The sequence below is a fragment of the Rhinoderma darwinii genome, chromosome 1 (assembly GCF_050947455.1).
Source record: "Rhinoderma darwinii isolate aRhiDar2 chromosome 1, aRhiDar2.hap1, whole genome shotgun sequence".
NCBI classification, from domain to species: Eukaryota; Metazoa; Chordata; class Amphibia; order Anura; family Rhinodermatidae; genus Rhinoderma; species Rhinoderma darwinii.
Window position 1 is genome coordinate 261,478,123 of NC_134687.1, and position 27,903 is coordinate 261,506,025.

Consider the following 27,903-nt stretch of genomic DNA (forward strand, 5'->3'; position numbering starts at 1 on the left):
AGAATCCGTATCTGAGCATAGCATCTGATAGGCTTCCTCAACGCTGTATCTTCTGGCAGCCATAATGATTATACAGTCTAAACCGCAAATAATAAATGGAACTAGCGGTTTAAATTTTTTTATCAACTAATCAAGAAAGAACACTAAAGGAATTAAACTTTTTTTTTTTACGTTTTTTTTTTCAAACCTAAACCTAAACCCTACGCCTAACACAAACCGTAAACCCAAGCCCAGAACAGCACCCTACGCCGTCTAACAGAGTACACGGCGTCTAACAGCGTACCCTAAAAACAAAGTAGTCTATAGTACGATTCTTAGTATATACAGTAAATATACTATATATGTATATACTATAAAATACTGAAAAAATGTTGTTTTTTAAACTGTGTGTGAGGAACAAGTGATTTTGTGTGGGGACACTGACACTTGTATCTGTTTCTCTCCACAGCTAGAACAGAATGAGGAGAAACAGATACATGTTTTTACTTTTATTTTACTGTAGTGATCACTATGATTGGATCTCATAGTGATCACAAAAGATCAGGAACCAATACTATTGGCTCCTGATCACTGCTCTAAGAACAGAGCTGCTAGCAACAGCTCGTTCTTAGAGCAGGAGCTGTCATTTAGACACTCCCGGCAGCTCTGTACACAGTAACAGCACGTGACCGCTGTGATTGGCTGTCACAGCGGTCACGACGAAATCGGCAGGTGCTGATGGCTGCACTAAGAACCTGTTACTTACAGCCGGTTTTTAGTGCAGACTTCACCAGGGTGCCGCTAAACCCCCTCTACTACAGCGACGCCAAAAGGCGTCGTTGTAGACGGAGTACCTGCACCGCCTGACGTCAAAAGACGGTGGGCGGTCGTTAAGGGGTTAAAGGAGCTGCAGGACTTTGTCAGGTACTGGTTGTGTATTGAATGTGACAACAATCTCCGGTTTTCTTCATGTGGCTGGGATAGGTTGGCAAGACTGAAGCCTTTACTAACAAAAAAAAAGAAAAACATCCAAGCCCGGCTATGTTCTGCAAAGACCTACATCAAGTCTCCCAAAAGCATGTGGGAAAAAGTGTGATGAAACCAAGGTTGAACTTTTTGGCCATAATTCAAAAAGGTAGGTTTGTCACAAAGCCACCAAAAGAACAATACCCACAGTGAAGCATGGTGGAGGCAGCATTATGTGGTTTCTATGCTGCTGGAACTACGGCTTCAGTCAAGGTGGATAAAATTATGAACAGCGCCAAATATCAATCAATATTAGCACAAAACCTGCATGCCTCTGCTAAAAAGCTGAATATGAATTTCACCTTTCAGCACGACAATGACCCAACATATACCTCCAAAATCAACAAAAGAATGGCTTCACCAGAAGATGATCATTTTGGAATGACCCAGACCTGAATCCCATTGAAAATCTGTGGGGTGACCTGAAGAGGGGCATACACAGGAGATATCCTCGCAATCTGACTGATTTAGAGCGCTTTTGCAAGGAAGAGTGGGCAACAACTGCCAAGACCAGATGTGCCATGCTGATAGACTTCTACCCAAAAAGACTGAATGCTGTCAAACAGTAATTCAACAAAGTATTAGTTTAAGGGTGTGCATATTTATGCAACCACATTATTTTTGTTCTTTATTTTTCCACCCTAAAAGATTTCAGTTTGTTTTTCAATACAATTGTACAGATTATAGGTGGCATTAAGCCCTTCCTGCTCCTGGACGTACTATTAGGTCATGGTAGCTGTATCGTTCGCGCTCCATGACCAAATAGTACGTCACGGTAGTAACGGCCATTTCGGCAGTCTTCCCGACACATACAGGAGCTGTGACAGCTGCTGTCTTGTACAGCAGTTGCCGCAGCTCCTACAGCGGGGACCGATCGCTGTGTCCCCGCTGTTTAACCCCTTAAAAGCAGCTTTCAATAGTGATCGCGGCATCTTAGGGGTTAAGTTACCATCGCCGGCCTGCTACACGATAGCGGCCGGCGATGGTGACTATGGCAACCGGACACCTAACAATGGCGTCCGGCTATGCCATCGACGGAAGCCTAGTGGGTCCTGACAAAGTCAGGACACACTATGCTTGCTGTCAGTGAGTAGCTGACAGCTCTAATACACTGCACTACGCATGCAGTGCAGTGTATTAGAATAGCGATCAGGGCCTCCTGCCCTCAAGTCCCTTAGTGGGACAAAGTAATAAAGTTAAAAAAAAGCTAAAAAAAAAAAGGTGTAAAAATAAGAAAATAAAAGTTCTAAAAGTAATAAAAGTAAAAATCCCCCTTTTTCCCTTATCAGTCCTTTATTATTATTAATAAAAATAAACAAATAAAACTATACATTATTGGTATCGCCGCATCCGTAACGGCCTGAACTACAAAATTATTTTATTATTTAACCCTTTCCCGACCGATGACGAAAATGAACGTCATGGTCGGCTGCTAGATCGCTCATCATGACGTTCATTTTCGTCAGTATTTCAAACTGTCACTGTGTAAACACAGAGTGACAGGCCCGCGCTGACAGCGGTCCTAGACAGCTGTCACATCAGTCTCGCCGGTCAGCGGACCATCGCCGCTGCTTTCGGCAATTAACCCCTTAAGTGTGGCGACGGATTGAAGTCGCCGCATTTAAGTGGTTTGAAGCACATCGGCAGCCCCCACAAAGTGATTGTGGGGGCTGCCGATGCTTGTTGTGGCAATCGGAGACTAGACAATAGCCTCCGGGTTGCCATGTACGGAAGCCTAGGAGGAACAGCCTCCGATCGGTCATCCTGGGCTTCCTGTCAGTGTGACAGTTACATCACAATGACTGTTAGGAGTACATTACATTACGTGTGTAGTGTAATGTACTCTAGCAGTGATCAAAGCTGAAAGTCTCGTAGTCCCCTAGTGGGACAAGTGAAAGAAGTAAAAATAAGTAATAAATGTTTGTTTTTTTTTAAAAGTGTAAAAATGAGTTATAAGTTCTATAAACACAAAATGCTTTTTTTTCCTATAAAGACTTTTATTATAGAAAAAAAAAATGAACACGTTAAAAAGGTACAGATATTTGGTATCACCGCGTTTGTAACGACCCCAACTATAAAACTATAATATTATTTTTCCCGCACGATGAACACCCTAAAAAAAAATACGACAATCTCAATTTTTTTGGTCACCACCCCTCCCAAAATAAAGAATAAAAAGTGATCAAAGTCGCATTCGCCCAAATAGTACCAATAAAAACTTCAATCCGTCCCGCAAAAAACAAGCCCTTACACAGCTTTGACTAAAACATAAAAAAATTCTGGCTCTCAGAATATGGTAACACAGAAAAATATTTTTTTTATATAAATAAGTTATTCTATTGTGCAAACGCTTAAAAAAAAGGAAAAAACCTATATACATATGGTATCGCCGTAATAGTACTAACTCACAGAATAAAGTAAAAATGTCATTTATAGCGTACGGTGAACGCCACAAAAAAAAAAAAACAACTAAAAAACGTCAGAATTCCTGGTTTTTGGTCAGGATTGCAAAAAAATTGAATAAAAAGTGATAAAAAAAAAAAAAAAAAAAAAATCGCATGTACCCCAAAATGGTACCAATGAAAACTACAGATTGTCCCGCAACAAATAAGCCCTCACACGGCTCCGGTGGAGAAAAAATAAAAAAGTCCTGGGTTTCAGAATATGGCTATGCAAAATGTGCAGAGTGTTCCAAAAGCGGATAAGATCGGGCGCCATTTATCAGTGCGACACCGGCCACATATCTATGAAATATTATTTATTTACCCCATTATTGTACCCTCTTATTATGCCCCGATGTACCCCGCATAGATTACATATGCCCCCACATTATAACCTGAAATAACAGCAAAACCCCAAACAGAACTATTACCAAGCAAAATCTGCGCTCCAAAAGCAAAATGGCGTCCCTCCCTTCTGAGCCCTGCAGCGTGCCCAAACAGAAGTTTGCGCCCACATATATGGCATCGCCATACCCGGCAGAACCCGCTTAACGTTTTATGAGGTATTTGTCTTCTGTGGCACAAACTGGACACAACATATTATGCACTAAAATAGTATATCAGTGGAAAATAGCAATTTTCACTTTGAACCATCCGTTGTGCATTAACCCCTTTGCGCACTATGACTTAATTGCCCGTCATGGTGCGGGGGTTGATGTATGGAGCCGGTCACGTGCTGAGCCCGCTCCATACGCTGCGGGTGTCAGCTGTGTATTAAAGCTGACACCCGGGACTAACGGACAGGAACAGCGATCGCTCTGTTACAGAAGACTGTAAGAACAGTATACTGCAATACATTAGAATTGCAGGGTATTGTACCAGTGAGCGCTGGATCAAGTCCCCTAAGGGGATTAATAAAATGTGTAGAAGAATCAAAGTTATTAGTAGTGAGAATTTTTCTTTAAGTTAAAAAAAAAACAACCTTTTCCCATTTTTCTTCTAAAGTAATGTAAAAAAAAACAACAAAATTGGTATCGCTACGTCCGTAAAAGTCCGAACTATTACAATATACCATTATTTAATTTGCATGGTGACCAACTTAAAAAAAATAGAATAATTGAAACCGCCAAAAATCGCAGTTTTTTTTTGTCACCTTAGCTCTAAAAAAAAATAAAAAAAAATGTAATACAACTTTTTATGTACCAAAAAAATTGTGCCAATAAAAACTACAGCTCCTCCCACAAGAAATAAGCCCTCACACCACTCTATTGATTGAAAAATAAAAAAGTTATGGCTCTTGGAAGGCGGGGAGTGAAAATCTAAAATAAGAAAGCAAAAAATGGATCAGTCCTGAAAGGGTTAATTCATTTCTAATGAAAAAACGTATGACCACATGTGGGGTATTTCCGTACTCAGGAGAAATTGCTTTATAAAAAATGGTTGTTTTTTTCCTCCTTTATCCCTTGTGAAAAAGAGAAAATTCAACATTTTAGTGAGAAAAAGTTTGATATTAATTTTCGCGCCCTAATTCTAATAAACTCTGCAAAAGAACCTGTGGGGTCTAAATGCTCACTATACCCCTAGAAAAATTCCTTGAAGGTTTTTCCAAAATGTGGTAACTTTTGGTGGGTTTCCACTGTTTTGGTCCCTCCAGTGCATTGCAAATGCGACATTGCACCGAAAACCATTCCAGCAAAATCAGAAATCCAAATGGCACTCCTTCCCTTCTGAGCCCTGCTGTGGGTCCAAACAGCAGTCTATTACCACATATGGGGTATTATCGTAATCGGGAGATATTGCTTAACAAATGTTGAGGTGCATTTTCTTCCTGATTCCTTGTAAATATTTAAAATTTCTATGTTTCAGGAAAAAAAAAGTAGATTTTAATTTTTACAGACAAATTCCAATATATTTAGTGAAAAACCTCTGTGGTAAAAATGCTAACTATACCCCTAGATAAATACCTTAAGGGGTCTAGTTTTCTACATGGGGTTGTTTATGGGGAGTTTCCATCGTTCTGGCAGCTCAAAGCCTCTCCAAATGTACAGCGGGGCCTAAAACATTTTCAAGCAAAATATGAGTCCTGAAAGCCTCCAGGTGCTCCCTTCCTTTGGGGCCCTGCCGTGTGTCCAGGCAACGCATTAGGGCCACAATGTGGGTATTTTTTAAAACAGGGTGATAGATTTTGTGGTGTGTTTCTACATTTTCATGTTCGCTTTACAAAGAAATCGGTCTTCAAACTGATACTTTTATGAAAAAAATGAAATATTTTTTTTTCATCTTCTATGTATTAAATTTAGCAAAAAACTGTGGGGTCAAAATACTTACCATACCCCTAGATAAATACCTTAAGGGGTCTAATTTTTTAAAAAGTGCTGCTAAAATAGAGTAGACAGATGGAAATACATAATGAAAAAATGTTTACAGTGTGTGTGTACATGTGACATATTGCAGTTAAATGTAAGAAATTTTGTGAAAATTAAGATTTTCCCTATTTTTTAATTAATTTCTACAAATTGTATCGGTCTACTCTTACCACTAAAATAAAGTACAACATGTGACGAAAAAACAATGTCAGAATTACTTGGATATTCAAAACTTTCAGAGTTATTCTCTGATGAATTCAGACATACCAGATTTGACAAATCTGGCTTGGTCATTAAGGTCCAAACAGGCCCGGTCATTAAGGGGTTAACCTGCACGGGTGAACTCTGTAAAAGAAAATAATAATAAACCGTACCAGAATCACAATTGTTTGGTCACTTCACTTCCCAAAAAATGGAATAAAGAGAGATCAATAAGTCGCATGTACCTAAAAATGGTGCGGATCGAAACTACAGTTCGTTATGCAAAAAATAAGTCCTCGCACGGCTTTCTTGATGGAAAAAAAAAAAAAAAAAAAAAAAAAAGTCCACTGCTGGACTAGGGTTACCACCTCTACCTGGATAATTTTTATACCAGCGTCCCACTCTCCAACTGCCTCGCTTCCAGAAGTACTGCGGCATGCGGCACTGCTAGAAGAAACCTGAGAGGCCTCCCTAAGACTCTGCTTGGGCAAACAAGAAGGGGTGAGAGCAGGGCACATTCTAGCAGCAACATTTTGTGTGTCAAGTACAAGACAAGAGAGATATCCTTGTATTGACAATACATGGCCACACCAGTACCCATAAGAGGTACCAGTACAGAGACCCCCCAAACCAGACTGCATCCTGGACTACAATAGGTACATGGGAGGGGTGGACTTGTCAGATAAAGCCCTGAAGCCCTACAGCGCCATGCGGTGTGGTATAAGAAGCTGGCCGTGCACATCATACCGATAGAATCGTACAATGCGTACGTGCTATGTTGATGTACAGGCAAGACTGGAACTTTCCTGGAATTTCAAGAGGTGGTTATCAAGAAACTAATTTTTAGGGACCATGAAGGGGGGGGGGGGGGCACCCAGTTCTTCTGGAAGCGAGGCCACTCGCATTGTACCAGGGCAACACTTTCCAGGAGAAGTTCCCCAAACTGGCAAGAAGTGAAAAAGTCAAAAGAGGTGCAAAGTCTGCTATAAGAGGGGGATAAGGAAGGACAAAATATAACCTAAAACTAAGGCTCTGTATGAATGAGTGTTTTAAAATGTATCATACATCCCTTGATTTTTAAATCGACCCCAGTTTTACTTACCCTGTTGCACTCCGCACAGCTTATCCCCCCTCGTCTTTCCCTTCTGAGCCCTGCTGCGTGCCCAGGCAGCTGATAACACCCACATTGAGGGTATTGCCATAACCGTGAGAATCCACATTACAGTTTATGGGGTGTATGTCTCCGGTCAAAATGCTCACTACACCTCTAGATGAATGCATTAAGGGTGTAGTTTTTAAAACTGGGTCACTTCTTGGGGGTTTCAACTGTACTGGTACCTCGGGGGCCTCTGCATACATGACTACGCACCAGAAAATCCCCAGTAGGCCAAATGGTGGTCCTTTCCTTCTGAGCCCTCCCATGGGCCCAAACAGAAGTTTATCACCACAAAAGGGGTATTGCCGCACTCAGGACAAATTGGGCAGCAAAATGGGGTATTTTATTTCTTGTAAAAAAAAGAAATTTTCAGCCAAAACTACATATTATTGGAAAAAAAAATAATTTTGTTTTAATTCCCAGCACAATTCAAATAAGTTCTGCGAAGAAACTATGGGGTCTAAATGGTCACATTACCCACAAATTAATTCCTTGAGGGGTGTAGTTTCCAAAATGGGGTCACTTCTGGTGGGTTTCCATTGCTTTAATACGTCTGGGGCTCTGCAAATGCGACATGGCACCCTAAAACCAATCCAGCAAAATCTGCACTCCAAAGAACACACAGCGCTCCATCCCTTCTGAGGCCTCCCATGGGCCCAAACGGCAGTTTATCGCCACAAATGGGGTATTGCTGCACTCAAGAGAAATGGGGCAACAAAATGGAGTATTTTGTTCCCTGTGAAAATAAGAAATTGTGATGAAAAATGACATCTTATTGGAAAAAAATTCAATTTTTTAATTTCACAGCCCAATTCAAATACGCGCTGTGAAAAAACTGTGGGGTCAAAATGGTAACAACAACTATAAATTAATTCCTTGAGGGGTGTAGTTTCCGAAATGGGGTCACTTTTGGGAGATTCCTACTGTTTTGGCACCTCAATACCACTTCAAACCTGGCATGCTGCCTAAAATATATTCTAATAAAAAAAAAAAAAAGGCCTCAAAATGAACTAGGTGCTTCTTTGCTTCTGGGGCTTGAGTTTTAGTCCACGAGCACACTAGAGACACATGTGGGACATTTCTAAAAACTGCATGCTACCTTCAGGTCCTTATCAGAAATACAGATATAGACATTAACTCTTTGCATGTTACCTTCAGCTACAGCCAGTCCTTCTCGAAATTTCACTGTACCGTTATATCTCGACCTTCCATATACCCTGACCATGTTTCCTGGATTAGGATGTCCGTCTTCGTTGTACATACTATATATGCTTTACTATCAAACATAAGCTTTATTTTGTAAATATATATATATTAGTTATATGTTCATGACCGTTTATCCGTTATGTACCATGTCTATGTGCAATGTTTGCGCACATGCCATAGACGCCTGTTTTCATTTATGTTCGCTTTATGCCTTCCCCCCCCCCTCCCCTTTTATTTCTCTCCTTACCTTGATTTATCTTGTATAGCTATCTATCCACATGATGCTAATCTACTGTTTTGCAATATATTTTGCTTTTGTAGTGCCTGATGAAGGTAGACTATACGACCGAAACGTCGCACTAAACCTCTGGCATCAATTTTTGATAAAACAAAACCGAAAGATTTGCTAAAATCATCACCTTGTGTGCCGAATATTTCTTTACTACGTAATTGGGTTGGGACCCTATTCGTGCACCTACCGGATCTTGTGCGCTCTGAACCACTACATACAGCATCTGAGGTGTTAGAGAGGGGGCCGTCCACTGACAGCTCATCAGCGCCCCCAAAACACCATCGCGTGGTACCGATGGTTGTCATGGCAGCCCAGAGGCCTAATGAAGGCCCACAGGACTGCCTTTATTCTGCCTCTGTTAACAAAAGCCAGTAAAGACGGACTATACACTGCAATAGTTTGGAGGTGTATTGTACCAGCGATCCAACGATAGCTGGTACAATTCCCCTAGGGGGACTAAAAATGTGTAAGAAAAAGTTAAATAAAGTTTTTAATAGTGAATATTTTTTTTAATTTTAAAGTTCAAAAGCCCCCCATTTCTTATTTTTCCTCTGAACTAATGTAAAAAATAAAAATAAAATTGGTATCGCTGTGTCCATAAAAAAGTCAGAACGATTACAATATAACATTATGTAATGTGCACGGTGAACGCCGTAAAGAAAAAATATAAGAAACGCCAGAATCGTTGTTTTTTGGCTAACTTAGCGGTGAAATTTGGTTTTTAATAAAAAGTGATCCAGAAGTCATATGTACTAAAAAAAATTGTACCAATTAAAGCCACAGCTCTGTTCGCAAAAAAATAAGCCCTCATACCGCTTAATCGAGGAACAACTACTTTTTTTTCTAACAAATAGTATTTTCTTTGTAAAAGGAGTAAAATATTTTAAAAAAACAATATAAATCTGGTATCACAGTAATCATAACGACCAGCAGGATAAAGTAAATGTCATTTACCGCACAGTGAAAAACCTACAAACGAAACACAAAACAAAAAGGAGGAATAGTTTTTTTCCAATTCCACCCCACATAGAATTTCTTTTCAGTTTCCCAGTACATTATATGGTACTTTAAATGGTGCCAATAGAAACTACAACTACACTACAACTCCTCCCGCAAAAAAACAAGCCTACTGTTACCAGTTCCTGTGGTAGGCTATTTCACAGAATCACAGTTCTTATGGTAAATAACTTGGTGATTTTTGCGACTTTTTCTTAGAAAATGCAGGTTTATTTTGTTTATAAATTTTTGATACACATCATTTTTGCGGTTTTAGAATTTGTAGGTTTATAGTCTGAAAATAGTAAAAAAAAAAATTATATTTTTAATTTTTAGCTAACTTTTTCTATTGATTCATGGTCTACCATGAATTTAGTTTTTTTTCTCTCTATTACATCATGTTCTTCACTGTAACTGGGGGTGCACAGCAGCCCCAGTTACAGGGGAAATCAGCCCTGTTATAGTGACTATTGTCACTGTTGGTGGAAGACTGCTGTTGGGTCTAACTACACCCAGCACAGCTCTAACTGCTTCCCAGCGGTCATGTCACCAGTCACATAATAACTAGGACCAATAGAGGCAGTGGCACTGCCTCTATTCTATACATAGCGCTGTGTACAAGAAATAAGAGAAGCCAAAAGCGGCGAAAACCTGCTTCTAGCTTCTCTCCAGGGTGCCCAGCAGTGATTTAGCTGCCAGCTAAAGTCAGTGCCGTAGATATACTATGGCGCAGATTTTAAGGACCTCGACCGCCCGCCGTATTACTGTGGGCGGTCGGGAACCAGTTAAATGAAGGGGGTATATGTAAGTCCAATCCTTTAACCCCTTAACGGCCGCCAATACGTCTTTTCACTGTGGCCGTTAAGGGTACTTATGCCAGAGTGCCGCCTTTTCACGGCACTGTGACATCAGCCCGACACGGGTGTCCTGTGCCGGCTAAAGCGGTTGTCGGGCGGTCTAAAGACAGCCGGGCACCTGCTCTAATGGGCGGAATCTAGATCAACATTGATCTCACCTGTTTAACCCCTTAAATGCGGTGCTCAATACAGAGCGCCGCATCCAAGTTGTTTTGGAGGGAGAGTGCTCCCTCTCTCACCCCAATGGCACCCTGCAATTGCTGGGTGCCAACAGCTTCTATAGCAGCCGGGGGCCTCAGTTCTGCCTGTAGTGGATGCTTGCTAGGCCATGCCTGAGGCATGACCTAACAGGTGCCTGTCAGTTTTATACTGACAGGCAATAATACACTGCAAAACAGAAGTATTGCAATGTATAATAAAAGCGATCAGAAGACCGCATAGTTAAGTCCTAGTGGGAATAAAAATAAAAAGTTGTCAAAAAGTTTAATAAAGTTAATAAATAAAATAAAAACCCCACTTGTTCTATTATAAGATATTTTAATAGGAAAGAATTAGTTTTTAAAAAATAAAAATAAAATTACACATTTTTGGTATCGCCGCATCCGTAACAACCCCACCTATAAAGAGATTACTTTATTTAACCCACAGGGTGTACGCTGTAAAAAATAAATGCCAGACTTGCTGTTTTCTGCTCATCCTGCCTTCAAACAAAATTGATAGAAAGTGATCAAAAAGTCGTTCTCCAGAATGGCACCAATAAAACCTATAAGTCATCCCGCAAAAAACAAGCCCCCATACAGCTGCTTCGGCGTAAAAATAAAAAAATGATGGCTCTAAAAACATGGCGACAAACAAAATAAGTTTGTAAAAAAAAAAAAAAAAAGTGTTTTTAACTGTGTAAAAGTAGTAAAACATACTAAATCTTTATAAATTTGGCATCGCAACAATCCTAATAACCCACTGAATAAAGTTATTAATACCACACCGTAAACGGCATAAATCTAAAAACCCAAAAAAGAGTGGCGAAATGTATTGTTTTTTTCTCAAAAAGTTAAATTATATGCACCCCAAAATGGTGCTATTAAATAATAATCGTCCCGCAAAAAAAAAAAAAAAAAAAACACCTTACAGAGCTATGTCGACGCAAAAATAAAAAAAGTTATAGCTCTTGAAAGGCTATGGAATGCTTGGAATATTAAAGCAGAGGCGGTGGCATCACTGTGTGCTAGGATAGCAGACTGCGTTTCTTCTAAAAATTCTACTCTGGTTCCAACCTGTTGTACTTCTTGTTTAACATTAGCCAGTTATGTCATCACCGGTCTGAGAGCCTTCTCTATGATCTTCTGAAGGCCTGAGTAGGTAACGGAGATCATTGACTATGCACTTGGAGTTGCCTCATTATCTATGCTGCTTTCAAAATCTGAGGTTTCAGGATGATCTGCGGTTTGTCTGTTGCACTTCGCTACTGCAGCCTCTTTTCGTGGAGAGTATATTTGTACGTATTTGTCCATATCTGGCTCTGTTTCCCCTGTTTAGATGCAGTTTGGGGTTCCACACAATTTGCTTGACCAATTTTCACCATTTTTGCAACTCTGGTATGATAGAAGAGCCAGGAGCAACATGCGCTCACATCTGCGCACTAGCTCACACATTCACTTTATCCAGGGTAGCTGTGGATGGAGTGAGGTGGCCCTATTCAACAGATCCAAAGTTATAATCAGTTTTTCCCTGGCAATATAATAGGGAAAGTCTTGATAGGAAAGGAGATCCAGGGATATATAGGATGTGTGTCACCTCACCTCGTGGCTGGTAGTTGCACAGTGAGATGGCCGCCGGCTTGTCCTTGTCCACAAAAAGCTCAGGAACCTCCCGCTTGTTCTGCCTTATTGACAGCCCTCAGACGCGGGGCATCCTATTTTGCCAGCAGAGGTGTAATTTTGCCGTCCCGGGTGACTTGTCAGGCACTCCGGTCACGTTCCGCTATGACCCTGGAAATCGAGGCCCGGCTTCTAGAGGTGTGAGGCTGCAGGTCAAATTTCCGGTAATCCGTGGCCGTATCTACTCCAAAACCCTTCCAACGACTGCTCAGATTTAGGGGAAAGTCGTAGGGTGCCAGATGCCATCTTGCAGCCTGGTTTAGAGCAGAGGTTGGGGTAGAATAGGCTGTAGCTCTCTTTCTGGGTCCATCCGCTCCAGCAGTTGGCCACGTCCCCACTGGTATTGTTGTTTTTTTTATGGTGTTTACCAAGCGCTATAAATGACCTTTACTTTATTCTGAGGGTCGTTACGATTACGGCAATATGCCATATTTAAGAGCCATAACTTTATTTTTGCATGTTTATTTGCTGTTTTTGGTAGTTTTTATTGGAACCATTTTGGGCTACATGCGGCTTTTTATTCACTTCTTTTTGGAGGCGAGCGAACCAAAATGCCAGTGATTCCTGGCATGTTTTTTTTATGGCGTTCACGGAGAGTAAAACAATGCTATACTTAGGGTCGTTACGGACGTGGTAATACCAAACCTGTACTTTTTTTAATGTTTTCCTATAATTAACCCCTTAGTGACCACTAATACGCCTTTTTACGTCGGTCACTAATGGGCTTTAGGCTAGGCTGACGCCTTTACACGTCAGCCTAGTCCAAGTCCTGCACGGGTCCCCCGTGCAGGCTGGAGCCGGGGCTCTGCTGTCTGATGACAGCTGAGCTCCTGCTACAACGCCCGCGATCGAAGTTTACTTACCCGTTAAATGCCGCCGTCAATAGCGACCGCGGCATTTAACTTTGTTTACAGAGGGAGTGCGCTCCCTCTGTCACCCATCGGCGGCCCGCGAATGAAATCGCGGGTCTCCGATGGGGTGTCATGGCAGCCGGGGGCCTGATAAAAGCCTCCAGGTCTGCCCTGGACATATTCCTGACAGATTTACACTGACAGGCAATAATGCTCTGGTGTACGAAGTATACCAGAGCATTATAGCAGCGATCGGAATATCGCACAGTAAAGTCCCCTAGTGGGACTAATAAAATCAGTCATCAAAGTGAAATAAATATTAACAAAAAGTACAGTCAAAAAATAAATAAAACCATTTTTTTCCATAAAAAGTGGTTTTATTTAGTAAAAGTGTAAAAAAAAAAAAAAAAAGTACACATATGTGGTATCGCCGCGACCGTAATGACTCCATTAATAAAGTTAATATGTAATTTAAACCGCAAAGTGAACACCGTAAAAAAAAAAACGCAAAAAACCATGGCGAAATTGCAATTTTTTTCCATTGCCCCCCAAAAAAGTCATAATAAAAATGAATCAATAAGTCCCACGCACCCCAAAACAGTACCATTCAAAACTACGTCTTGTCCCACAGAAAACAAGCCCAAAAAATCACTACATTGATGGAAAAATAAAAAAATTATGGCTCTTGGAAAGCGACGATGCAAAAGCAAATAATTTTAGTTCAAAAGTGTTTTTATTGTGCAAAAGTCGTAAAACATAAAAAAAACTCTACATATGTGGTATCGCCGTAATCGTACCGACCCATAGAATAAAGGTAACATGTTATTTACGTCGCATAGTGAACGGCGTCAATTTAAAAACGCATAGAACAATGGCGGAATTTCAGTTTTTTTTTATAATCCCCCCCAAAAAGGTTAATAAAAGTTAATATAAAAATTATATGTACCCAAAAATGGTGCCATTAAAAAGCACAACTAATCCCGCAAAAAACAAGTCCTCATACAGCTATGTAGACGAAAAAATAAGAACGTTATAGCTCTTTGAATGCGACTATAGAAAAACAAATAAAATAGCTTGGTCATTAGGGCCTAAAATGGGCTGGTCACTAAGGGGTTAAAGATTTATTCAAGGGAAAAAGAGGCATTTCTTGTTTATGTAACTTAACCCCTTCTCGGCATTTGTCGTATGAATAAGTTATGGAAAGCTAGTCCATCCCGCATTTTGCCTTATCCATAAGACAAATGGTGGACACCAGCTCAGAAGCGGTGCCACCATCCCTGGATGTCTGCTTTATCTGAAACCCTGCTTTAATTATTATTTCAGATACTTATATAGCGCCAACATATTACGCAGCGCTGTACAGAGGTCCTCTTTTACTGTCCCCATTGGGGCTCACAATGTAAAGTTCCCTATTGGTATGTTTTCAGGGTGTGGGAGGAAACCAGAGTACCCGGAGGAAACCCACGCAAACACAGGGAGAACATACAAACTCCATGCAGATGTTGTCCTTGGTTGGATTTGAACCCAGGACCCCAGCGCTGCAATGCAACAGTGCTAACCACTGAGCCACCGTGCTGCCTATGCGGGGACCGAAATTAGCTCAGATCCCCTCCATTAACCCCTTAAATGCGGAGGACAAAAGCAATCTCTGCATTTTAGGGATTTGCAGCTCATCGGCAGCCCAGCAATGAAATTGCCAGGGTGCCGGTAGCTGCAAAGGCAACCGGAGGCCTAATACTGGCCTCCCGGTCTGCCTGGTACGGAAGCCTTCCAGGCTCCGTTTGGAGGCGGGGCCTAAAAGGCTCGCAGGCGCCAGCAAGATGGTGCCGGCTCAGGAGCTGAGCCGGCGTCATCAGCGATGGATGTCAGCTGTATGTTGCAGCTGACATCCACCTGTAACTAGCTCCGCTTCCTGCCATTAACCCCTTAGCTGCAGCAATCGCTGCATCTTAGTGGTTGGCAGCAGATCGGCAGCCCTGCTATACAGCAGTTTATGACCACATACGGGGTATTGCCGTACTCGAGAAATTGCTTTACAAATATTTTTTTCTTCATCTGTTGAGAAATTGAAAAATTGAGCTAAAGCTACGTCTCATCGAAGAAAGATGTTTTTGTTTTCACTGCCCAATTCTAATAAAATCTATGAAACACCTGTGGGGTCAAAATGCTCACTACACCCCCTAGATGAATTCCTTGTGGGGGTGTAGTTTCCAAAATGGGGTATTTTTGGAGTGTTTCCTTATTTTTGGCACCACAAGACCTCTTCAAACCTGACATGGTGCCTAAAATATATTCTAATAAACAGAAGGCCCCAAAATCCTCTAGGTGCTCCTTTGCTTCTAAGGCATGTGCTCCAGTCCATTAGCACACTAGCGCCACATGTGGGGTATTTCTAAAAACTGCAGAATCTGGGCAATAAATATGGAGTTGTGATTCTCTGGTAAAACCTTCTGTTACAGAAAATAAATAATTCAATATGAATTTCCGCAAAAAAAATAAAAATTTGTAAATTTGACCTTCCCTTTGCTTTAATTCTTGTGAAACGTCTAAAGGGTCAAGAAACTTTCTAAATGCCATTTTGAATACTTTGAGTGCAGATGGGCGGGGCATAATGGGCTCCCGTTTTTGGAAGCCAGGCCATTGTTAGGCCTCCGGTTGCCATAGCAACCATAGTCCCCCGCCCCGATTGTGCCACAAGGGTGCAGATGGCGTACAAACCAACTAAATGCTGCAGTTGCAATTGGCCACAGTATTTAGGGGGTTAATCGGCAGGGATCTGACCGCAGTCTGGTCCCTGCCGTTACAGCAGAGTGTCAGCTGTGATATACAGCGGACAGCCGCTGATTGAGCAGGCTCAGCTTCTGTGCCTGCTTCATCACGGTCACGCACATGCCCTTGGCGGCAGCGACGTAGATGTACACGACATGTCGCCAAGAGGTTAAAGTATGCAAACACAAGAGGACGAGGAGTAATTATATAAAGTATAAAAAAATCTTTATTATAACGAGCCAAAAAATATGTTAAAACGCAGAAGATCCAAACACAAATAACTATACAATACTACTGTTAAAACGATACCATAAGATCTTAAAACATTTGTATAATGTCCAAAAATACAATGCAAATGCTTATATAGTATGAAACACTAGGCAGACACGCAGGTGTTTATATAAAAAAACGCTAGGGAAATAACCATAAGGTTGCACATTATATGCAAAAAAAGTGGGAGTAGTTACATGGAAGAAGTATAGGAAATATAGGATCTAAGATAAGATCACCTATAAGGCTTAGTTCACATCTGCGCCAGGGTCCCGTTCCGACGGAGCTTTCTGTCGGAACGGGACCCCGAGTGACACAAAGGGAGACCAAAAGGTTTCAGTTTCCATCACCATCGATTTCAATGGTGACTGATCCGATGCCAATGGTCTCAGTTTGTCTCCGTTCTGCAAGGGTTCCATCATTTTGACGGAATCAATATCGTTGTCGACTAAGCTATCGATTCCGTCAAAACGACGGAACCCCTGCACAACTGAGACAAACAGAAACCATTGAGACCAGATCCGTCACCATTGAAATCAATGGTGTTGGAAACAGAAACCTTGGTTTTCGTTTGTGTCGTAAAGGGCTCCGCTCCGACGGAACGTCGGTACGGGACCCTGGCACAGATGTGAACAAAGCCTAAGTGGGCAGCACGGTGGCTCAGTGGTTAACACTGTTGCTTTGCAGCGCTGGGGTCCTGGGTTCAAATCCAACATCTGCATGGAGTTTGTATGTTCTCCATGTGTTTGCGTGGGTTTCCTCCGGGTACTCCGGTTTCCTCCCACACCCCGAAAACATACCAATAGGGAATTTAGATTGTGAGCCCCAATGGGGACAGTAAAAGAGGACCTCTGTACAGCGCTGTGTAATATGTTGGCGCTATATAAGTAACTGAAATAAATAAATTGTAATACAATAGAGCAAAGACCCTCATGTTGAAGAAAGCCCCAATATTGGGACATTCAGCTTCACATTTATAGCGAAATAATGATGTCTTGCCCATTGGCGTGATGAAGGTGTGCCTAAGCGCGTTTGGCGTAACTAGATAGTCTACTTAGACTAAACGCGCGTCAGGGCGCTTGTCTGGCATACCACATTCCACCTTCACCACACCAATGGGTAAGACATTATTAGAAAACTTAGATCCTATACTTTTCTTCCGTGTAACTACGGTCATGCATAGAATGTGCATCATCATGGTTGTTTTTTTTATATAAACACCTGCATGTCTGCCTAGTGTTTCATACTATATAAGCATTTGCATTGTATTTTTGGAGATTATACAAATGGTTTGCAAGAGGTGCGGACGTTTAGGTGCTGTCATGGGCCCCGAGGCAAACTATGTCCACTAGCAATTGGACTTTCAAAACTTTATCCCACACAAGATTCTATCTCCAGAAAGAGGGTTGCCAACTTCCTAAAGCCCTGCTCAAACCCCGAAAGATGTAAGCTCGCAACCCGCGCCAAGACTCCTCTTGTTTTGCAAGTCCCTAACCCAACACCAACAACGAAAAACAAAAAAACCACACGCCACATGTGACGTGTGGAGGGAAGCAGACAAACAACAGAGAACCCTTCAAAGTTCATCACGCACCCACGGTGCGGGTCAAGATCGACACTCAAAATATGCCGCCAAAGTATCCCACACGCGAGGGCAGGATGACAGAGATCGGCCGAGAGGAGTAACCGGGACAGTGAGGCTGCTGCCTGCATGTGTAAGGCTATATTGTGCATCAAAGGTAGCATCATGAATGCAGCAGAAGTTATGCAGACCGACACACATTTCTATAACGCGTGTCACATTCTGCATGGACAATTGCATTGGCGTCAGAAAGACACGCCACCTGCTGGACATAATGCCAAAGGCACATTCCACACATGGACGAGCTCGGCAGAGGCGGAGATTAAGGTGATAAACCTGCTTCTACAAGCAATCAGGGGTTGGGCTAGCTGGCAGATTTGTAGGCAGGCTTGCCATGATTCTCCTCTGCGTTTTTGACGCGCGTTGCAAACGCTAGTCGTGCGCGCGTTTAAAACGCAACAACGCTGCGAATACGCAGTCAAAACGCAATGCCAACGCGCGCAAAACGCAGCGTTTTTTGCGCGCGCAAAACGCCCACGCTCGTGTAAATAAGGACTAAAAGTCAGAAGTGATTACAGTACATATAAACATATAAATAAATACCTGCACTTATCCAAATAACGTAGGGAATGGAACTTCTAGAAAATACAAAAACACCTTTTTCTTACTTTCTCGGTCTTGAAGACTCTTGCTGGAGAAAATCTCTTGCACCATGTTCTCGTCACCACAAGCCGGATCTATTACACATGCAGCGAATTTCTGGAGGAACTGAAACTCTGCAGAACACTTGCCGAGCCAAACACATCCGATCGCTAATGGTTTCAACACATTAATTTTCTTCCCTTTAGACTGTAGTTCGTCCCACTCCTTTGCTTTTAGTCTTTGTCGTACCTTCTGATTTTCTGGATTTTTGCATTCCTACAAGAAACAAGCAGAACAAATTGTGAACAGTAACAACCATTTCTGCACATAGCATTTGAAGGAAAATGTACGATTTGATAACGAATTCAATGGAAATCGAAGAGGCATTTTTCTATACAAAATTAAAAAGTTACTTATATTCGCTTATGCAAAGTTTGTTGAAATAAAGTGTATTTAACATGATTCTTTGGATAGGCCAAGAAGACCATTTGCTTGTCTGGCATTGAAAAGGAAACTAACTAGTAGTTAGTTATTCACGAGATCTCAATGGCTCTTTTCACATTTCGCTTTTGCATATGCCAGAGGTATAAGTCGGGAGTGTTTCCTGACCTATACTAGTCATACAACAGCATTTGGCAACAATGTAATAATAAAATTAACACAAAACCGAATAACATGCGGTATGGATTTATTTTGCAGTGGCCCACTGTATAGGAAAGCGTAGGCTGCTGTGCTTTCATATACAGTAGATCTAACATTTAAAAAAAAAAAAAAAGGAGGGACCGATTGAAAGTCGTATCTGCATGCCAAGCTTTAAGCCAAGTCATCTCGAGGATAGCAATAGTAAAAGTCGAAGCCCAAGCTACCAGTTGGGCCGCATCAAGAGAAGCCTCGGATATGTACTTTGACGCGTTAGAGAGAAGATGGGACAGATCCACCAATTCCTCCTGAAAAGTCAAGGATAAAAAGGCCATGACAGAGTTTATATGCCCATTCAGTGATATTTTTGCCTCCACCTGGGTCAACAGAGCTAAGGCGTAAAGTGTAGCCGGAGACCTCAAAGGTGGTCTTAGCAAAGCATTCCACATGGCGATCCAGACAGGCTTCCTTTCTTAAATACACAGACATTGCCGCAAACAGGCGGCACTCTATAGAGGAAATTTAAGAGGACGCCGGCGACTATCAGGCCGGCTGGAAATGGCACCTATAAATGTTCAGGGCCTACGGAGACCAAAAAAGGTAGTGGTCAGTGGGCAGATTCCAGCGGACCCGTAGTGTGAATAGCAAATACACAAGTGAAGGCCCATGGGGGTATGACACTCAAACTTCATGACCTCCTCCTCTATCTCCCAATGTGTGACCAGCGGGAGCACCCCCTCAGTGTTTCGCCCTGTGGTAAGTGGAGACAGTGGTGGGAGAGATACGAGAGGTGCACCTCAGGCTGATGGGTGGGAGGACCTAACGCTCTTCTCTTCATAGGCAGGGGGACAATAGCAGATTTGTAAAAAAAAAAAAAAATTGTAGACCCTGCTGCAACAGAAGTGTCTGCCTCTTAAGCGAATACTTAATAGCTCAGTGTCTGTAAGCGACGTATATCATATAGGAGGGGCCACTTAAATTCTTAGTGTTAAGCCTCCTAGAGGCAACAGCATATACCCACGGTCTGTGTCCCACAATGCAACGAACAAGAAAATCAAGTGTTCACTCTTGCTACCATATTATCCTGAAATACTTACACTATCTAATACAGACTGTTTTTGGAATTCTGGTGTAAGAGTAGCTACACAATGCGTGGGAGAGCAGTGAGCTATATATTACAGTTGCAGGCTTGTCTGTTTGCGGCGGACAAATATGCTTACATAGAACTTCAGAACATTTCTCCAGAGGTGATAGAATAATTAGAGTGCAGCTTTTCTTTGCAAAACCTTTGGTTTGTCTGCAGTGCCATAGAAAGAGAATTGCTCAGCATATCTGGTCAAAGTGTTGGTGTGCTGCAGCCTTAGGCCTGATTTACACGAGCGTGTGCGTTTTGCGCACGCAAAAAACACTGCGTTTTGTGTGCGCAAAATGCACTTAGCTGCGTGTGTCATCAGTGTATGATGCGCGGCTGCGTGATTTTCGCGCAGCCGCCATCATTATGACACTCCGTTTGGATGTTTGTAAACAGAAAAGCACGTGGTGCTTTTGTTTACATTCAGAGTTTGACAGCTGTTGCGCGAATCACGCAATTCGCACGGAAGTGCTTCCGTGCGACCTGCGTGGTTTTCACGCACCCATTGACTTCAATGGGTGCGTGATGCGCGTAAAAACGCTGAAATATAGAACATGTCGTGAGTTTTACGCAGCGCACTCACGCTGCGCAAAACCCACGGACTGCCTGCACTGCCCCATAGAGTAATATAGGTGCGTACGACACGCGTGAAAAGCAAGCGCGTATATTACGCTAGTGTAAATGATGCCTTAGAATTTTGAAATTTAACTAGGTGTCTTAAAACATCTGCCGCTCCATTCAAGCTCCTTCTCACTGTGGGGGGTGAATTAAGGAGGAATAAAAGATGCAATGATGAAGAATACATATTACCCAATAGTAAAATGCTTACCTCGTCAGACACTCCCCCTTCATCCTCTGATAAGTATCCATGAGGTACAAAGAATCCATCATCATCTTCATCATCTTCCTTCGCATCATCATCATCTTCATCCTAGAATAAATTTACATCAAAAGCACATCATTGACTACAAGATTAAAAAACAAGACACAGGGCTATTAACCCCTTACTGACATCTAGAATTCAGAGGCGGGGGGGGTTGAGCATTGCTCCATACATGGCGGGTGTCAACTGCGTATTACACCCGACACCCTGTTTTAACATCCAGGAACAGACAGAACTTTAAATCCTGGCTGTTTAACTGCGTCGATGCCATGGTGCATAGCGATGCGACCATCTAGCACCCCATTTACCCACCCACGACATGATAGTGGGGTGACAATTGTAGTCATGGCAGTCTGGGGGCCTAACAAAGCCCCTCCAGATCTGCTATTTTTGACCTATTAACCCCTTCAGGAGTGAGCCATTTTGCTTTTTCATTTTTGTTTTTCACTTGCTGCCTTTCAATAGCCATAACTTTTTTCTTTCCGTCAATGGAATGCTGTGACTGTTTATTTTTTGCGGGAGGACTTGAAGTTTCTATTGGTACCATTTCAAGTACTGAGAAACAAAATTTTTGCGGGCTGAAAGAACTGCACTTCCTCTATTGTTTTTTGGGTTTCGATTTTACGGCTTTCACATTGCAGTAAAAACGACAACTTAACTTTATTCTACGGCTCAATAAGATTACGATGATACCAAATTTATATACTTTGTTTCATATTTTATTACTTTTAAAAAGATAAAACCATTCGTTGAAAGAAAAAATTGTTTTCTTTCACCACATTCTGAGACAACTTTATTTATTTGTTGATTGAGCGGCTTAAGGTCTTATTTTTTCGCGGGACGAGCTGTAGTTTTTATTGGTACCATTTTTTGGCACATACAATTTTTTGATAAAGGTGACAAAAAGACAGCTATTTTGGCATTTAACTTTTTTTTTACGGTGTTCACCGTGCGAGTTTAATGCTATATTGTTATAGTTCGGACTTATCCTTACGACAAATGTCGGGAAGGGGTTTAAGTCATGGAAAGCTAGTGCTTTCCGCCGCAGTTTGCCATATCCATACGAGAAACTGTGGAAACCGGCTTAGAAGCGGAGTCGGTGCCACCATGCCCGGGTGTTGGCTGAATGTTACAGCTGACACCCTGGTAACAGCGGGTACCGAAGTTTGCTCCAATCCCCGCCATTAACCCTTTAAAAGCAGCGGTCAAAGGAAGTCGCTGCATTTAAGGGGTTTGCAGCTCATCAGCACCCCAGCAATAGAATTGCCGGTGGCTGCAAAGGCAACCGGAGGTTTAACACTAGCCTCCCGGTATGCCTAGTACGGAAGCCTTTAAAAGGAACAGTGTCACCAAATATTTTTTTTTTATATCAGTTTTATGTTAGGGTTTTATTAAAAATGTTTATATTTGTGTGTTTGTGTGTTACTTTTTTTCTATTTTTACACTTTTTCTTCCCTATGGGGGCTGCCATTTTTTTTTCCATTTCTGTATGTGTCGATTAACGACACATACAGACATGGAATACGGCAGCTCCAGTCCCATAGGGACTGCGAACGGGGCCCGTTCCATCCACTATGGTGTACGCAGTGTGTGTGGGAACTGCGCATGCGCCGCTCCCACACAGTCCGATTTGAAATGCGCGCCGTCCGGCGCCATTTTCCTGTGGACCGGAAGTCGCGGCCGGGCAGTAAGATTACTACTTCCGGTCGCGGCTTCCGGACTTGTGCACATGGAGCAGCGGCAGCAGACGGACCGGAGGGAGCGGCGGCGACTGGAGCAGGTAAGTGATTTCTATGTATGTTCGTGTTTGTGTGTTTTACTAGTGTATGTAAACCTTCTACACTGTGTGTTAGCTCAAAAAATGGCGACACACAGTGTAGGAGGTTAGACCGTTCAAACCCCTCGTTTCTCCCGGCACTAGCCAGGATAAAGGAGGGGGGGATTCTGAGAGCTCACTAGAGCGAGGGATTTTTTCCCAATTTTGCAGCATAAAGCAATGTGGTTGCTTTACCACATGCAATGCTGCAATTTTGGGAATTGCTCCATCTAGTGACCAGTGCTAGGAAATATTATAAATTGAATCCAATTTATAATATTTCCTGACTCGTGAAAAAAATAAAAAAAATTCGAACAATGTTTAATCACCTACACACTAATTGTTTAACTAAAAAAAAAACAACCTGTTTTGCTGGCAACACATTCCCTTTAAGGCCCCGCCGGAAGGTGGGGCCTAAAAGGCTTCCGTAGCCGCTGGCAAGATGGCGCCGGCTGAGGAGCTGAGCCGGCATCATAAGCGGTGGATGTCTGCTGTATGTTACAGCTAACATTCACCTGTAACGGCAAGAACCGGAGCTAGCTGATTCCTGTCATTAACCCTTGAGATGCAGCAATCAAAAGCTTGCTAGCAGTTCGGCAGCCCTGCCATGCAATCGCAGGGCTGCCGATTGCGCATATAGAAAAAAAAAGTGGTGGGAAAAGAAAAAGTGAAAAAAAAAGTGTGAAAACAGGTTGGAAAAAACCTATAAAAACGTTTAAAGTAACGAAATAAAACACAAATCGCCCTTTTTCACTTATCAAGTCCTTTATTATTGGAAAAAATAAATAAACCAAACATATTTGGTATCACCGCGTCCGTAACGGTCTGAACTGTAAAAATATTATGTTATTTAGTCCATGTGGTGAAAGGCGTAAAAAAACAAACACAAAAATAACACTTAAAAAACAATGCTGGAATTCCTGGTTTTTGGTCATATAAGAACTATAGCTCGTCTCGCAAAAAAACAGCCCGTCATACAGCTCCTGTGGGGGTGAACATGCTCACTACACCCCTTAATACCTTGAGGCGTGCAGTTTCCAAAAAGGGGTCACTTGTCAGGGGTTTCTTTTATTATTTCACATCAGAGCCTCTGCAATTGTGAACCAATACTTTGTAAATCGGCAAATTAGGCCTCAACTTCGCATGGTACGATTTCACTCCTGAGCCTGGTCGAATGTCCAGGCAAAAGACTAGGGCTACATGTAGGGAATTTCTAAAACCGGGAAAGACTGCATAATAATTTTAGAGCGGTCTTGTTATGATGGCACAAGCTGGGGACCACATATTGGCATATCTATGGAAAAAATCCCATTTTCACACTGCAACATCGAGTGAACACTAATTTCTGCAAAACACCTGCAGGGTTAATATGCTCACTAGACCCCTAGGTGAATACCTTGAGGGGTGTAGTTTCCAAAATAGGGTTACTTCTTTGCAAATGCGACATAGCGACCAGAAACTAAAATCGGCAAAATCTGCACTCCAAAAGCCAAATGGCACTCCTCTTCTGATCCTTGCCGTGTGCCCAAACAGCAGTTTATGACCACATATGGGGTATTCCCATACTCCAGAGAAGTTGTTTTACAAATGTTGGGGTTCTTTTTTTCCTGGGTTTAGAAAATGAAAAATTTTGGGCTAAAGCTACGTCTGATTGAAGAAAAAGTATTGCTTTTATTGTCACTGCCCAATTCTAACAAAATCTAGGATACCCCTGTGGGGTTCAAATGCTCACTACACCCCTAGATTAATTCCTCAAGGGGTGTAGTTTCCTTAATCGTCACTTTTTGGGCGTTTCCACTATTTTGGTCCCTCAGGGGCTTTGCAAACGTGACATGGCCACCGCAAACCATTCCTGTTAAATTTCAGCTTCAAAAGCCAAATGGCGCTCTTTCCCTTCTAAGCCCTGCTGTGTGTCCAAACAGCTGTTTATGACCACATGTGTGATATTGTTTTACTCGGGAGAAATTTCTTTACAAATGTTGCAGTGCTTTTTCTTTTTGAGTCCTGGGAGAAATGAGAAAAAATTTCCTAAATCTACGATTTCTTTGAAAAAAACGTAGATTTTAATTTTTACGACCTATTTCCAATAAGTTCTGCAATAAACCTGTGGCTTCAAAAATCACACTATACCCCTAGATTATTTCCTTCAGGGGTGTAGCTTCCCAAATGGGGTCACTTTTGGGGGATTTCCACTGTTTTGGCACCAAAAGAGCCCTTCAAACTTGACATGGTGCCTAAAATATATTCTAATAAAAAGGAGGCCCAAAAAATACTAGCTACTCCTTTGCTTCCGAGGTCTGTGCTTCAGTCCATAAGCACGCTAGGGCCACATGTTGGATATTTCCTAAAACTGCAGAACCTGGGCAATAGAGTTCTTTTTCTCTGGTAAAACTTTGTGTTACAAAAAAAATGGATTAAGAATGAATTTTTGCAAATCTTTGCTTTAATTCCTGTGAAATGTCTAAAGGGTTAAGCAGCTTTCTACATGCTGTTTTGAATACCGTGAGGGTGCAGCTTTTAAAATGGGGTGACTTATTGAGGGCTTCTAATATACAAGGCACTCAAAGCCACTTCACAACTGAACTGGCCCCTGTAAAAATAGCCTTTTGAAATTTTCTTGAATATGTGAGAAATTGCCGCAAAAGTCCTAAGCCTTATAACATCCTGAAAAAAAATAAAAGCATGTTAAAAAAAATGATGCCATTCTAAAGTAGACATATGGGGGATGTTAATTAGCAACAATTTTGTGTGGTATAACTGCCTGACTTACAAGCAGATACATTTAAAGTTGGGAAAAACGCAAATTTTGGAAAAGGTTTCCCTAAATTTTGGTGTTTTTCACAATTAAATACGGAATGTATGAAGCAAATTTTGCCAGTAACAAAGTCCAATGTGTTACGAGAAAACAATCTCAGAATCGTTTGGATAGGTAAAAACATTCCGAAGTTATTACTACATAAAGTGTAACATGTCACATTTGAAAAAATAAGGATCTGTCAGGAAGGTCAAAAGCGGCCAAAGCAGAAAGGGGTTAACAAATGCAGCAAAACCAAATTGTTTATTTTTCCATTACTTAAGAGGAAAAAATGGGAGAAGGTGGGTTTTTCTAACTTTTAATATATCCATTTTTTTTTTCCTTCAAAAAAACCTTTAATTTTACACATTTTATTAGTCCCTCTAGGGCAGGTGTCTCAAACTCGGCCGGGTAAGTGGGCCGCATATAGAAAAAATGGGAAGTTGACAGGCCGCATTACTTTCAAATTTGATACAATACAAAATTGGTAATAAATTACTTATTTGAACTACTATAACACTATAATAATAATACTACTACATTACTATAATAATACCGCTAGGTTTAGAATTTGAGATATTTCTCCACGTGCTTATTTCAACAATCCAGTTTTCCAGTTTAAGTGTCGCTAAATACAGTCCGGCGGCTCAGTTGGCAGACACACGTCAAGATTGGGCAGCCCCTTTTTAGATAGTGCCAGTGCCCTCTGTGGATAATGCAACACACCCCTAGATATTGCCAGTGACCTCTGTACATACTGCCACAGTGCCCTCTGTAGATCATGCAACACACCCCTAGATGTTGCCGCAGTGTCCTCCGCGGATGCTGCCGCAGTGCCCTCCGCGGATGCTGCCGCAGTGCCCTCCGCGGATGCTGCCGCAGAGTCCTCTGTAGATCATGCAACACACCCCTAGATAATGCCAGTGCGCTCTGTAGATAATGCCAGTGCCCTCAGTAGATAATGCCAGTGCCCTCAGTAGATAATGCAACACACCCCTAAATAATGCCAGAGTGCCCTCTGTAGATAATGCCAGTGCCCTCTGTAGATAATGCAACACACCCCTAGATATTGCAAGTGCCCTCTGTACATACTGCCACAGCGCCCTCTGTAGATAATGCAACACACCCCTAGATATTGCCAGTGCCCTCTTTAGATGCCGCCACAGTGCCCTCTTTAGATGCCGCCACAGTGCCCTCTTTAGATGCCGCCACAGTGCCCTCTTTAGATGCCCACAGTGCCCTCCGCAGATGCCGCCACAGTGCCCTCCGCAGATGCCGCCACAGTGCCCTCCGCAGATGCCGCCACAGTGCCCTCCGCAGATGCCGCCACAGTGCCCTCCGCAGATGCCGCCACAGTGCCCTCCGCAGATGCCGCCACAGTGATGTCAGGGGCTTGCCCAGAGCTGGAGTCCCGGAGCAGAGCCGCTTCTAGCACTCTGCCGGGGATTCCAGCTCTGCTCCTGACATCACTGTCCATATATGGACAGAGATGTCAGGGGCAACCCCAGAGCTGTAGTCCCGGGCAGAGCGCTAGTAGGCTCTTCCTAGGACTCCAGCTGTGCTCCTGACATCATTGGGACTCCTGCTCCGGGAAGCCCCTGACATCATTGTCGATGTATGGACAGTGATGTCAGGGAATTCCACAGAGTCCCGGCGCAGAGCCTGTACTAGAGCTCTGCACTAGACTCCGGCTCTGGGGAAGCCCCAGACATCGTGTCCAAACATGGACACCGATGTCAGGGAATTCCAGAGTCCCGGAGCAGAGCCGATACTAGCGCTCTGCTCGGGACTCCGCTCTTGGGAAGACCCTGAAACACTCTCCATATATGGACAGCGATGTCAGGGAATTTCAGAGTCCCTGAGCAGAGCCGATACTAGCGCTCTGCACGGGACTCCGGCTCTGGGGAAGCCCCAGACATCTGTTCATATGTGGACAGCGATGTCAGGGAATTCCAGAGTCTCGGAGCAGAGCATATACTAGCGGCTCTGTGTCCCGCGGGCCACAGATGACAGCCCCAGGGGCCGAATGCGGCCCGCGTGCTTGAGACCCCTGCTCTAGAGGGACTTGAACCAGAAATCGTTAGATTGCTGGTACAATACACTGCAATACTAATGTATTGCAGTAAAT

The 27,903-nt window shown here is 42.5% G+C and overlaps 1 protein-coding gene across 4 annotated transcripts in view; it reads right to left on the minus strand.

Moving 5' to 3' along the window:
- Positions 1-27,903, minus strand: part of CHAF1A (chromatin assembly factor 1 subunit A) — a 292,690-nt gene that overhangs the window by 19,654 nt on the left and 245,133 nt on the right. For all 4 annotated transcript variants that reach the window (XM_075863788.1, XM_075863800.1, XM_075863783.1 and 1 more), the window contains 2 exons: positions 21,112-21,213; positions 18,538-18,787 (listed from right to left, as the gene is read on the minus strand). In XM_075863788.1, the coding sequence (XP_075719903.1) occupies positions 18,538-18,787; positions 21,112-21,213 (352 nt within the window). The remainder of the gene's footprint in view (positions 1-18,537; positions 18,788-21,111; positions 21,214-27,903) is intronic.